We start from the raw sequence: 14,714 nt of genomic DNA on the forward strand, positions 1-14,714 counted from the left end.
TAAAATTGAAAAACAAGGTATCTTTTTTTTTTTTTGTTGTAAATATTTGGAAATTTAAAAAAAGAAAAATGAAAACTATTTTCCACAACTAAACAAATCCTTTATGTCCTACCTTTTAAATATAAATCTTGAAAAACTGAAAAATATTGTGGTATTTTTATAATTCTTTGGAAAATTAAAAAGAGAAAAGCCTAAGTGCAAATTGCAAGCCCGAGTCAGATGAGCAAGATCCAATACCACATTTCTTGTCCTCAAAAATTTGTTCCTAGTTCATTGATTCACCAGTAATCTTTACAAGAGCATGAACCTCCAACAAAATGATGAAAACGGTTCCGGTCCCTTACAATGATCTTCCTATCATAGATTTTTGAAATAAACTTAATAGCTAAATGACAGTCGTCACAAACTCGGAGATTCTTAAAAATCCGAATGGGAGATCCTTGAGCTGTGCTAAGAAGTCCAAAGGCAATTGCCAGCTTCTCACTGTGATGAGCCAATACATTCTCTTTCTCTTGGTAGTCAAAATCTTGTAAAACAGAATCTATTAATGGTTTGTATCCAGAAATTTTCAATCTATTAGTCATCTCTGCCAGCATTTGATAGATTTTAACAGATTGTTCATGTGACTTATCACCAGCAATAAACTCATGAACTGCATTATCAATTTCAATTGAACTACATCCAGGGACTTTCTGAATATTAATAGTTTTCATCATCCTCCTTACATTTGTGACATTGTCCCACTGCTTATCTTGGGAGTATACATTTGACAAGAGCACATAATTCCCATCCACATGAGGCTCAAGTTCGAGAAGATTCACTATTGCTACTTCTGCTATTTCAACATTCTTGTAGATTCTACAGGCACCAAGGAGGGCCCTCCAAACAATAGCATCTGGCGGAAAAGGCATACTTTTGATGAGTTCTTTGGCCTCTTGAAGCTGCCCTGCCCGGCCCAAAATATCAACCATGCACCCATAATGTTCAATTGCAGGAGTAACACCAAACACATCACTCATGGACATAAAGTATGTCCACCCCTTGTCAACTAGACCAATGTGACTGCACGCAGTCAACACACCTATGAAAGTAACACCATTGGGTTTAATTTCTTCAGATACCATACTGGAAAAATAATCTAGTGCAACTTCACCAAATCCGTGGTTCGCAAGTCCTATGATCAGAGCGCTCCAGGCGAACACATCTCTCTTCTTCATCTGATTAAACACTCTTAGTGAACTATCTATGTCTCCACATTTCGCGTACATGTCCACGAGTGAAGTCCCAAGCTTCAAATCTATTTCAATCTTATTTCTCTCTACATACTCATAAACCACCCTGCCCATGCCCAATGCACCCACATCTCCACACGTAGACAAAATGCTAACCATGGTCACCTTGTCTGGCGCAACATTTGCTAATTGCATCTCATGAAACAGCCTCAAGGTCTCCACAGATCTCCCATTTTTCACACATTCCACAGCCCATGAATCTATTCCTCTTTTGCTAGTTCTATCACCTAGTGACGCACACCCATGGATCATAGTATTCCAAGAAACCAAGTCTCTCTCCGGCATCCTATCAAACAAATCACGCGCCAACTCCATCTCCCCAACCCGAATGTACTCCGCCAGCAACACATTATATAAAACCAAGTCTCTCTCAGTCATTTCATCGAACACCTTCCGTGAGATATCTACGTTACCCAATTTAGCATACATTTCAACCAGAGCAGTCTGAACAAACACATCACAACAAAACCCAAATTTCACAACCTGGGCATGTACAGTTTCACCGTTTCTGGCATCCCTCAGCCTTCCGCATGCCCGAAGAACTGGTGAGAAGCTGAAACTGTCGGCAAAAGCTCCACTCTGGACCTGCATTTTGAGGAAAAGAGCCAACGATTCTTCTGGGTATTGGGAACTCGAGTAAGCCCCGATCATGGTGTTCCAGAGGAAGGCGTCAGGGAAGGGGATAAAGTCGAAAATGGAGCGAGCGTAGCACAAATGAGCGGGCGAAACAGAGAAGAAGAAGATGCGGCGGAAGAGGCTGGCGAGGACGAAATTGTTGCAGTCGAGAGAGGTCTTGACGAGAAGGGCGTGGATTTGGAGGAGGTCGTGAAGATGGGTGGCCTCTTGGAGAAGAGACACGATGAGCTTTGGGTTTGCCGACTTGGTGGGGAACCGCATGATCGGAGGAAGAGAATATGCAGCCACAGAACTCAGAAGAATGGAAAGAAAAAAACGAAATTTTTGTAAGGAAGCCACGTGCTTGAAGGAAATGGTAAGCAATGTTGCTTAGCCATGGGATAAATATTATAAGGATAATTATTAGTAGATTTAAAAGAAGAAAAAGAAAGTAAATCACAAAGCAACAATAGTTTATAATCATAGAGATGACCAAGACTTTTATGCCAAACATCAAAAGAAGAATGGGCAGCCATGAGAAACTTTGGAGCTGAATAAGAGGGTGATATCAAATGATAAAGACCATTAACCAATTTCCCCAAATCAATCTTCCTCCATTGCTGCAGGTCCTGTATAAAACAAAAAGAAAAAAGAAAAAGGAAAGAACAAGAAAGATCTGAAATCAATTTACTAACAGAAATAAGATTGAATGTAGAAATGCGATATCAAATGATCCTCTTTATTTATTGTTTTAATTCTGAAGGTGGATAATCCTTCTAACTTTGATAAATTCCGACCTATCAGTTTATGCTCTGTGGCTTATAAAATTTTTTTCAAGATTTTTGTTTTTAGACTAACCGAGGTTGATGATAACTTGGTCTCACATGAACAAGACGCTTTTATTCCTGAGCAAAGTATTTTTGAAAATATTACACTAACTCAAGAAATGGTTCAGCCTTTGCACAAAAAAATAGTTGGCGGTAATGTGATGATAAAACTAGATATGGCTAAGGCTTATGATAGAGTGAATTGAAATTTTCTTCTGGAGGTACTTAAGGCTTTTGGTTTCTCTGAGAGGTTTTGCAAGCTCACAAAAAATTGTGTGGAGTCTCCATGGTTTTCTGTTTTGATGAACGGAACCTTTAAGAGATTTTTTCAATCTACGAGAAGCTTGCGGCAAAGGGATCCACTATCTCCTTATTTATTCATCATAATGGAGGAGGTTTTGACAAGTTTGCTTAGGAAAAACTATGAGACTAGTCGGATTGGTAAATTTAATCATCCGATTGGGATCCCATTGGTTTCGCATTTGTTATATGCGGATGATATTCTTATTTTTGCGAATGGTAGGAAGAGGTCGATGAGAAATTTAGTTTACGCTCTGGAAAGGTATGAGACGTGGTCGGGTCAAAAAATCAATAAGACTAAGTCAGCGTTATTCCTCTCAAAATACATCACTCTCGCTAGGAAGCATGGTTTATTGAGAATCACGAGTTTCATGGAAGGTAAATTCCCTATTTCATATTTGGGTGCGCCTTTGGTGTCTGGAAAATTGTCTTCCAGGACATTGGAGCCTCTTATGGAGAAGATTAGAAAGAAAGTTGTAGGGTGGAAATCTAAGTTGCTCTTGCAAGGTGGAGGATTGATTTTATTAAGACATGTGTTGTCTAGCATGCCTATTCATTTGATGTCTGTTATTAAGATTTCACAGGTCACATATTCTCGCATTAATTCTCTTCTTTCAAATTTTTTATGGGAAGATGTGAAAGATAAAAGAAAGATTCGTTGGCACTCTTGTGGGAAAATTTGTAAACCTACTTCGGAAGGGGGTCTAGGCCTGAGAGATCTTAAGGAAGTTTAGAAATCTCTTCTCATGAAATTTGCCTTCAGATTGCTCACTTCTAACAATCTGTGGGCATATTTTTTCAGAACTAAATATTGTAGAAATGATCATTTATTAATAAGGAAGGGGAGAGCAAATGACTCTTGGTATTGAAATCAATTATGGCCACCATTTCAAAAGTTATGGATAATGTTAAAATTTTGATGAGAGGTGGGAACTCTTCTTTTTGGTTCGACAGGTGGCTATCATCAGGCCCGTTATCTGTGAGCACTAAGGATATTTTAAACAAGAAATTGTGTATTAAGGATTGCCGGCTAAATAATAATTGGAACTTTGATTTAGTGCGGGAATTGGTTGGTGCTGATAAAACAAGGGAAATTTTGCAACAAGTGCCGGTGGGTAAAAGTAGGCAGGATATTTTTGTCTGGAAGCCTGCCCCGGATGGTAATTTTTCTACAAAAACAGCTTGGGAGGCAGTGAGGAGCAGAAGTGATAATTTTTTGTGGAATGACTGGTTTTGACATTCTTTATTGCCCAAAAGAATCTTAATGTGTTTATGGAGAGCCTGGTTTAGATGCTTGGCTGTTGATGATAGAATTCAAACCAAAGAAATATCGATGGTTTCGGCTTGTGAATGTTGCGTTCAGAGAAGCCAGGAAAACGTTGATCATATTCTTTCTTTAGGAGAGGTGGCTTCAGAGGTTTAGCATCGGGCTAGTGTGGCATTGGGGATTCCTTTCCAACAATCTCTTCCTTGGAAAAATAAAATGGCAAATTGGTTCCACTATGCAAAAAAAATCGTCTATTAAAGGTATTTTAATCTGGCTGATTCCATGTTTGATTACGTGCTGCCTCTGGAATCAAAGATGTAAAGCGAGAATAGAATGAGTTTATTAAAGTGCAGATCAGATGTGGAGAAGTGTTCGATTCTAGGTTAGTTTTATTGCTGAGAGCACTATTTCTTTTCAAAAATTGAAGAAGTCGGACATTAAGATTTTGAATGAGTTTCAAATTAAGCATCAGGGAGTTTACGATAGGCCTAGAAAAATTATTTCATGGGTTAAACCTCCAGTAGGGTGGATAAAACTTAATTGTGATGGGAGTTGTAGGGACAATCCGGGTACTTCAGGAGGTGGAGGAATTATTTGGGATTGTCATGGCATGGTAAAAGCGGCTTTTTCAAGTTATTTTGGCAATGATATGAATAATAGTGCGGAATTAAAAGCAATCAGGGAAGGAATTTGTTTGTGTAAATGTTTGAATTATGCTAATGTGAATATTGAAAGTGACTTGCAAATTGTAGTTGATTGGCTTCGGAAAGGTAGATATATTTTGTGGTATCTTTGGGAATTTTGGGAGGAGCTCATGGCATAGTTAGAAGAAGTGAATGTCATGGTAATGCATCAGTATAGGGGAGGCGATAGTGCGGCTGATTTTCTTGCTAAAGAAGGAGAAATGAGAAACAATGTAATCTATGAATAACAACATCTTCTACCACGTTATCTGAAAGGTATCCTTCGGATGGATAGGTGGGGTCTTGTTTCCATTCATTGTTAGTTCATCTCTAGAGTTTCATTTGGTGTATTTCGTTTTGTTTTTGGTTGTTTTTATGTTTTTATCTCCTTTGTTAGTTATGTTTAATTTTGTTTGTCCTAATTTGATTGGTTGGTTTTAACTTGTAACCACGGTATTCCTCGCCAAAAAGTGAGGGTTTATTAATAAATAATTGGAGGTGCCCCCTCTTTTAGTGAAAAAAAAAAAAAAAAAAGGTAAAAGAAAGTAAAAAAAGAAAAAAGAAAAAAAATTTGAATGTAGAAGAAGGAACACACAAAACATTCTTTAAAACTAAAGAATCAGAAAGTACATTATTACTAATATGAGTAACAGGTGCGTGAAGACCATTATGAAGCATAACAAAACTTGAAACAATGGATGTAATGGAAGAAAAGAAAGTAACCGAGTTAACCATGTGCTCTGTGCCTCGGTATCAATGATCCATGAAAAGAGTTACCCGTAAGAGAAGCAAAAGCATGTGACTGGGATGAAAAAGAAGAACAAGAATGACAAGAAAGAATACCTGTCATGTATGTTGGAGTTAAAGAAGTACCAGTGATTGCTAAGGCTGATGAAACTGGTGGTTGAATGAGAGCTAACAATTGCTAATATTGCTTTTGAGTAAAAGGCAGTGATGGAGAATCAAATGTAGTTTCAGTAGAAACATTGTGAGCTGAACTTGGTGCTATAGATTTAGATTTAGTAAATTTGTATTATGGAGGAAAACCATGCAGCTGATAACATTTTTCCACAATATGACATGTTATACCACAATGCGAACAAACAAAACGATCTTTCTTGAAAAAAGACTTTGTGTTTCTACATGTGGAAGATACTGGAATAGAAGAACTAATCATTGCAACTGAATCAAAAGAAGGAGCATATGGAACTACAATCTATCGTTGACTCTCTTCTTGAAGCAAGAGAGAAAATACTTTGTTGATCGACGAAAGAGGATCAAATAAAAGAATTTGACCCCGTATGTGACTATAGGATTCATTCAATCCCATTAGAAATTGCAAAACATGATCATAATGTTGAAAATCCACAACAGATCGTATGGCACCACAAGAACAAGCAAGAACACAAGAACGAAAGGGAGAAGGACGATAGCTTTGAAGTTCATCCCAATGACCCGTCAATTGAGTAATAGAAAATTGACCTTGAGATAAATCTGAGATAGCTTTCTTGAGTTGAAAGATGCGAGGACCACTACTGCAAGAGAAACGACCATGAAGATCCAACCAAATCGCACGAGCTATGGTTGCATAGATGACACTAGCTGCAATCTCCTTAGAAATTAAATTGAGAAGCTATGTCACAACCATGCTATTACATTGGTTCCATGGATAGTGAAGAGAATCAGAATTCGGTGGTTGAGGGAGAGATCCATCAATGCAAGCTATTTTATTCTTTGCATTCAAAGAAGTGAGCATCGATCGACTCCATATATGATAGTTATCTCCAGTTAAAACCTGAGAAAAAAGCATAGTACCTGGATGATCTGAATTACTGAGATAATATAGATTGTCAAAATCATCAATGGTTGATGATGAAGAAGAAGTAGGGATGACAAATGCATAAGGGGAGGATGAAATTGGAGCATCGGCCATTTGAGAGGCTTGAGAAAAATACTCTAAAATTGCTCTGATACCATATCAAATTTTATGAAAATATTTCAATTGCATTACATTTTCAACAAGAGCTTACAATAGGGTATATATATATGCACAACAAGGTAATATCAAAAAACTTAACAACTTAATAACTAAATTATAACTATAATTACAAATAAATTAGCATGTTGTTGCTAACTACTCTGTTGCTGCTACTGCTAACAAATTGTTGCTAACAAACTGCTGCAGGCTCGGGCTACTGCTCTATTGTTGTTGCTGCTCTGCTGTTGCTAACAAACAATTCATAATAGTTTGTACCTAAAAAGAGTTTCAAAGATTTTGGTGGAGTTTTTTTCAGATTTTAATATTATTTTATTGAAATTTAAAATAACATGATGAACCCTAGAAATAGTCATTTTTTCATAGTGTTGTATATGGTTAGGTAGCGATAGCTAAAATTTGTTGGTTGGTCTAGTATTTTTTAATGATGTGTTCGTTTAAAAATGCTTCATGATCTAGTAATTTTTGGTAACATGTTATTCTTAATAAAATACATTGGTTTATCTAACGAGTTTTGATTCGGTTAAAGTTGTCCACTCCCTCCCTCTCTCTATTAATGCACAAACGAGTAGTAGAAGGAACAAAGAAATAGTAGAAGCATAGAAGAACACCAGCCGCACTGCCAACTGCGAGTATACCTGCCAGTAAAAGCTGAGGAGCTTGTGAATGTTGGAAAATTGTTTACTTAAGCAACAAAGACAAAGTATTTCCCCCCCACACCCCAACGCCACATTGCATATGTTTAAAACCCGAACTTTTTTTTTTTTATATTTACAAATTTGAACTAAAAATTCTAGTAGTTGAAAGTAGAAATTTTTGTATTGTGCTTTGAATTTGTTGTTATTGAAGTAAATTTGCTAATTTGAAGTCAAATCCGTGGAATCCTAAATTTTTTATGATAGAAACTTTTATTTGACTTCATGTTTATTTTAATGTGTAATTGATGAGTGTAAATTGTATTTTATTATTTGGATTTTAACTTGTATGATTGTTAAATCTAGTTTCAATTTGAAGTCATATTTGTGGAATCTTAATATTTTGAGGTTAGGGTTTTTATTTAATTATTTTCATGATTATTTAAATGTTTAATTTACGAATGTGTAAATTTTATTTCGTTATTTGGATTTTCATTTACGTGATTGTTAAATTTAATTTTGATTTTGTGTGTGGTTTGTAAAATTGTGACTTTTAGGTTATAACCTTGGTCAACTAAAACATAATAAAAATGATCAAATTATCCTTAAATTCCTATAAAAAATTTGATTTTCTAGTTCTTAAAAGTAATTAAGAATATGACAATATCACAACTATAAATATATATATATATATATATATATATATATATATATATATGAAAAAAAAAGCAGTTCGGTGCACAAATCTCTCACGTATGTGGGGTCCGGGGAAGGGTCGGACCACAATGGGTCTATAGAATGCAGCCTTACCTTACATTTTTGTAAGAGGCTATTATAGAATTAATATTTAGAAATATTTTTAAAGTTTTAATCAATTAAAACATGTTAAATAATATTGTTAGCCTTGGTGGCTACTTAATCATGTTTAATGTGTTTTGATGATACTAACCTATTTGTTGTTCCTAGTTGATTCTATTTTTGCAGATCATGTTTAGTACAAGTTCAAGTGACAAACACATGAAGTACTGGATCAAAAGTAAAGATTGAACTGAGTTGACGTCGCATAGGAAAAATCAAAAGGACACTCACTCGGAAAGGACCACCCAAGCACAATCAAAGGAAGCTTAATATAGAATTATACATAATGGGGGGTGTTTGAGGTAGTATTCATTGTAACTCTTGCAGTTTTGTTTCACTCATGATTTCTGAGCAAGAGTTGAGAAAATGCATGTTCATACTAGGACACATGAGTATATAGGATTTCATTAAGTCACAAACTCAATATTCATAGTTTTCAAATATAAATGTTTGACAAAAGAATCCTATACTCAAAATATGTCTTCATAAGGGACAAGTTTTCAACATCTTGGTATTATGAATATTTACAAACTTAGTCCGGTTTTGTCAAAACAAGTTGTATGTCCTAAAGCCTCAAGAAAGTCAAGTATATCTTTATAAAGGACATACTAGCATATAAGATATCAAAATGAGCTTTCAAATGTGTTTTCATAAATAAGATATCTTATATTCAAAAGAAATTTCATAAGAACAAGTTTTAAATTATATTAGTATTATAATCTTTTACAAACTTGGTCCTGGTTGGGTTTAAAACCTCAGTTATGTACCTATCAAATTTCCTAAACACCTTTCGGTATTTGGGGCATAACTTTTGTTAGAAAAGTCCAAAAAGGACGATCTTGGTATCTATGGAAAGTTAAGAAAAAAACCCACGACTTTCATGTTGATGACTTTTTCTGATATAGGGCACTCATTGATAATTGGGTGTAATTCGTCGACAACTTCAGGCAAAATGTTAACGATTTCAAGCATAATGTTAATAGTCGACGAATGGGGGCCGATAGTCGATGATTGGCATAGGGATTCAGTCCCCAACGGCTAGTTCTCGAGCCAATCAAAGGGGGATCACTCCCAACGGATAGATAACGGCTAGATTGGGTTTTTGCCAATAAATACAAGTTTATAGACTTGTTTAGGGATGGTTTTGGTGATTTTAGAAGTTTATAGTGAAAAATATTTTTGAATACAAAATCTAGGCACTTTGCATCTTTGTTTATTATCACAAGTGCTCATTCTCTTTTGCCCATTTATCTTGTTTGATTAATTCCTTGAGAGAATAGTGTGAGGTTGAATTGTATTTGAAAGTATTTGATATCAACTCATTTGTGGAGCATTCCTTTGTATACCCAACTTATTGTAAAGGTTCTTTGTGAACCGAATTCGCAAGACTTCTTGGTGAACCTTGTGACTCTTGGTGAGCGGTAGGGATTTGTTCCCAAGTGTAGGGATTTGTTCTCGAGTTGTAAAGATTCTCCGCTAGTGAAGGAGTTCCTTAGTGGATTGTGGAATCCTTGAGTTGGTTGGTGTTGACTTGATTGGTCACACCCAGTTTTGATTATGACAAATACTCTTGGTACTAATGGTTGTACTGAGAATTGTATGCAGGATCACCTTGTGCGCGCTTCGGGACTAAAAGACTTATTATGATGGCGTGCGGTGTTCGTGCCGATGAATGAAGAATCTTGTGCTACATTTGTATTTATTTTTCAGTTTCTTCATTCTGGGATGTAATTTTATTATGGACTGTGCACTCATATGGCTTGTAATAATTTGCATCATGCATGATAGGTAGGTATGCTCAAACTGACCTTAGATTGACCATAGGACCTCCAAATAACATAAAAAACTTTTGTCATAAAATGCCTAACTTATACAAAGGTTTTTAAATGGTTTTAAAGTTAAAAGAAGGCAAAAACTAAAATTTCCAAAGGGGTCGGTCAACCGGCTAGTCGACCAAATGTTAGAAATGAACAATTTTCTTACTCAATTGGATGTCGTATCAAATCATGTTCAAAATAAAAATTGTGGCATTTTACCATAGCTTGATTTTGATATCAAGAACGTCCAAATTGGAGTTACATAGAAAAAGTTATGGCCAAAACACTGAAACGTGTCCGTAAGAGAAAAACTCCCTTCATGTTTCTTCCGTCTCATTGATGGACATTTTTCTCAGTCCAAAAGTCATTATATTAAAATGTGTTCAACATGAAAGTTGTGTAATTTTCTCTTACCTTTCTATTGGTATCAAGAAAATCCAATTTGGAGTTTTATAGCAAAAGTTATGGCCAAAACACTGAATAGTGTCTGTGCAGAAAAGTAGGGGGCCGGTCGACCGAGCCCTTTCAGTTCATTTGACCCCGGTCGACCGAACCACGTGGGAGTCAACTTTTTGACCTCCCGGTCGACCGAGCCTTCACCACGGTCGACCGAAACTCGCCCTGGTCGACCGAAACTCGCCCTGGTCGACCGAAACTTATAGTTCAAAATGCCCTGGTCGACCGAAACCTTCCTGATTCAACATTTGACCATTCGGTCGACCGAGAGCTTTTATACTACAACTACCTGGTCGACCGGAAGGTCCTCGGGTGAATTTTCAGCGGTCTGGTCGACCGAACCAGGTAGTTCAAAATGCCCTGGTCGACCGAAACTCGGAAAATTGGCAAATCGCCCTCTCCGGTCGACCGAGCCTTTCAGTTCAAAAGTCCCCTGGTCGACCGAGCCAATTGAGTCCTGGTCGACCGAAACATTTTTGGTCGACCGGACCTCTCGGGTTACCCTGATTTTTACCGTGGATAAATATATTTTAAATAGGGTTAATTATTTTAAAATGATTTAAAACTTTCTTAATAATGCCCAATAGGTCCCCAACGGTCAAAAATACCTCCTTGCCTATATATACCCATTCATTTATCATTATTAGCAAGGATTAGCAAACTTGATTAGGGCAAAACTCTCTCAACTCTTAAAACCCTATATTAGCCAAAAACTTCTTGCAAACACTCACATACTCTTCAATCTTTATTTCTCTAAGCATTGTGAGTATTTCTATAAGGCTGTTGTGCGTAATCTTTCTAGCTAATACTCTCTTTTGGTATAAAGGTTGATTGATTTTATTTGAGAGTATAGCTAAAGTTCTTCCACGGATTTCATTTGATAAATCTTGTGTGGGAAGACTTTGAGGGTTGTGGTTCTTGCATTGTTGTTGCAAGATACCTAAACCTAGATTTTGTGTGCAAAATCCTTTTGTGAAAAGCCAATCTTTCAAACAACTCCATTGTTCTTTAGAAATTGAAATATCATATTGAGTTTGTTTGATCTATCTTGCTTAGCATATTTGAAACCCTAATATGATTTTGTGATATTCGAATATTGAGTTTCAAATCTTGCTTAGATACACACTCTAGATCTTGATTGATTATCATACTTGATTGAGTGTTTAGCACACATTAGAGCACTGAGCATATCTACATTATCATTCGTGCTTGCTTTATTGATTGAGCTGTATTGGTGCACACATCTGCTTTTCTAGAAGCATATTTCCGTGTACAAATTTTATACACTTTGGTTGTATTTCCAGGCACGGGCCTGAAGAGGGAGACTAGCCCTGGAATAGTCCCGGATTGGCTTAGACCCGGTTAGGAAAGCTAGGTGCGTCGTCCTGTTAAGGCGTGTAGGTTGAGGTCAGCCCCGCTAATTGACCTGGTTAAGGTTGAGGTCAGCCCTGTGTTAATTTGACCTGGTTGTAAACGGTGCCGCTCCACCCTTAAGTGAGCTGTTAGTGGAATCCTCTTACTTGCGAGCTAGAGGCGGGGACGTAGGCACAGTTGGCCGAACCCCGATAACATATCGTGCGTGTTCTTTACATTTCCGCAATTTACTTACTGCACGTGTATGTTATATTGTAAATGATTAGATTTACATTTGCATAGACAGACCCTAGGTTAAGTAATACTGCTTATCTGGTTTAACCTAGGTGATAATTTTTAAATACCCAATTCACCCCCCTCTTGGGATTGCACCAAAGCTAACAGTTGGTCTCAAGGCATGGACATAGGCTTGAAAAAGCTATTTTTGCTGAATCATTTCTATTAACTTGCTCAAAGATATCTACATATATAGTATCAACGATGATAAATTCATAAAATAATTGGGTTTTCTTAGGATCTTCATAGGCTCTATGAAAATTTTCATTAATAATTTTTTTTGCAAATTTCTTTGCATGTAAGTTTGGCTTGAAAAAAAGGTTCTTCAATAGCAAAGAAATTTTGAAAGTATTGTTTGTTTATGTAAGGAAAGGTTTCAGTGGAAGATTTTGCCAATGGAAAATTTGTCTTGGAGATCTCAGAAGGGAATTTTGCCAATGGAGAGCTTGGTCTCGAGGATGAAGCCCTGAGAGAATTTGTCAATTTTTCCTTGAAAGATTCTTTTAGGGAAATCAAATTGGAAGATATTATCGGGAAATCTCCTTTCAAAGGAGAGAATCTATTTAAAAGGAAAATTGTCATGACATTCTCCTTCTTAGGGGAAGAATTTGCCTTGGGGATTTAAAAGGGGAAAGATTGCTAGAATTTCCCTTTTTTGAAGGAGAGTCTAATAAATTTGCCGGAGAAGGAGAACCATTAGATGCTCCTAATATTGTATATTTGGATTTATTGGCCTTTGGTGACGAAGGCTCATTCATCTTGTTCCCTACAAAAATTCATGAGTTAGAAAATCTGGAAGATAATTTGTTTCTCCTTTAATAGGTTCAATATCAAAGTCAAAAATAGATAAAAGGGCTTGCCATCTTGCAAATATTTGTTTGTGGGCTAAATTCTTTACATCTCAAAACATATTTTTCCAATTGATAATCTACTCTTAGTAAGAATTTCTAGTTGAGTTGATCATCTTGAAATTTTGAGACACAGAAAAAAATTGATAAGATTTCTTTTTTGATAGTAGAATATCTTTGTTGGGTGTCATTCCACCCCCAAGAAAGAAATCTAATTAACTGTTCTTTGCCTTCTTTGACTTGTTTTAAAATGCCTCCATATCCAAGGTCAAAAGCATCAGTTTCAACAATTTTATAAGCATTTGGATCTAAAATTGCCATACAGGTTATTTTCTTAATTAACATTGCCTTTAATTTTCATATCTCCTCCGTGTGGTCTTGAATCTAGGGTGAAGGATTTTTCTTTAATCTGTCATACAAAACTTTGCAATCTTTTCTAAGATTTTGGTGAAAATCATAGATGCAATTTAGACAGCCTAAAAATCTTTGTAATTGCTTTTTGTCTTTGATTTCATCTGGAAATTTGTTTGTAAAATCAATACTCCTATGAATTGGAATTATTATTCCATTTTCAATGTTGTGCCCAAGAAATCTAATCTTAGTTTGAAAGAGAATTGTCTTTTTTGTCGAAACAACGAGACCATTAGTCTTAACAATATTAGTAAAAATCTTAAGATGTTCGATATGATGATCTTGTTAAGCAAGAGAATCAGTCCACTTTCTCAAATCTTGACATAGCAGATTTCTCTCCAACGGCTTCAACATCTACAACAAACATATCGGCTCCAACAACCTAATTTATATTTAATTTTTTCTTCTACATATCTTGTACTCAATATTTAATGTTAGTATTTTAAATTTCAAATGTATCATTGTAACAACCTGTGTTGTATAAATAAACCAATACATGGACTGGTTTGACATTGAAGCCAAAACTTTTTATTCATATCCTATTTCTTTCATGGTATTAGAGCATATCTGCTCATGCACTTCTACACTGATCCTTCAACTTTTCAACCACATCTAATGGCTGCCTCATCACCTATCAATTTTGTTGCCCCCAATTTTAGCCAACTTGTTTCGGCTAAGTTGGATAAGACCGATTATCTCATATGATTGTCTCAAATTGTTCTGGTTCTCAAGAGCCATGATCTAATCGGCTTCGTGAATGGTTCTTTACCGTGCCCCTCTCAGTTTCTTATTGAAGATCAAAGGAAACCAACAACTACTCTCAATCCTAAGTATATCCTATGGAATCGAAAGGATCAATTCGTTTTGGGCTGGACTAATGCCACTTTTTGTGATAAAGTGGCACCATCTGTGTATGGTATCAATTCGGCACGACCTGCTTGGCTTGCTTTGGCCAGCAAATTTGGTTCTCCATCTCGATCTCGCATCAACCACTTGAAGTGGCTCCTCCAAACTTTGAATCAAGGATCCATGAAGTGTGTTGCTTACCTTGATTCGACA

At 36.2% G+C, this 14,714-nt stretch overlaps 1 protein-coding gene across 1 annotated transcript; it reads right to left on the minus strand.

Annotated features, from left to right (window-relative positions):
- Positions 1–241: 241 nt before the first annotated feature.
- LOC131144433 (pentatricopeptide repeat-containing protein At5g66520-like) lies at positions 242–2,283 on the minus strand. Its single transcript, XM_058093079.1, has one exon. It carries the CDS (start codon positions 2,187–2,189, stop codon positions 279–281), a length of 1,911 nt encoding a protein of 636 aa, XP_057949062.1. The 5' UTR covers positions 2,190–2,283; the 3' UTR covers positions 242–278.
- Positions 2,284–14,714: the final 12,431 nt, after the last annotated feature.

This window comes from Malania oleifera, chromosome 12 (genome assembly GCF_029873635.1).
Source record: "Malania oleifera isolate guangnan ecotype guangnan chromosome 12, ASM2987363v1, whole genome shotgun sequence".
NCBI lineage: Eukaryota > Viridiplantae > Streptophyta > Magnoliopsida > Santalales > Ximeniaceae > Malania > Malania oleifera.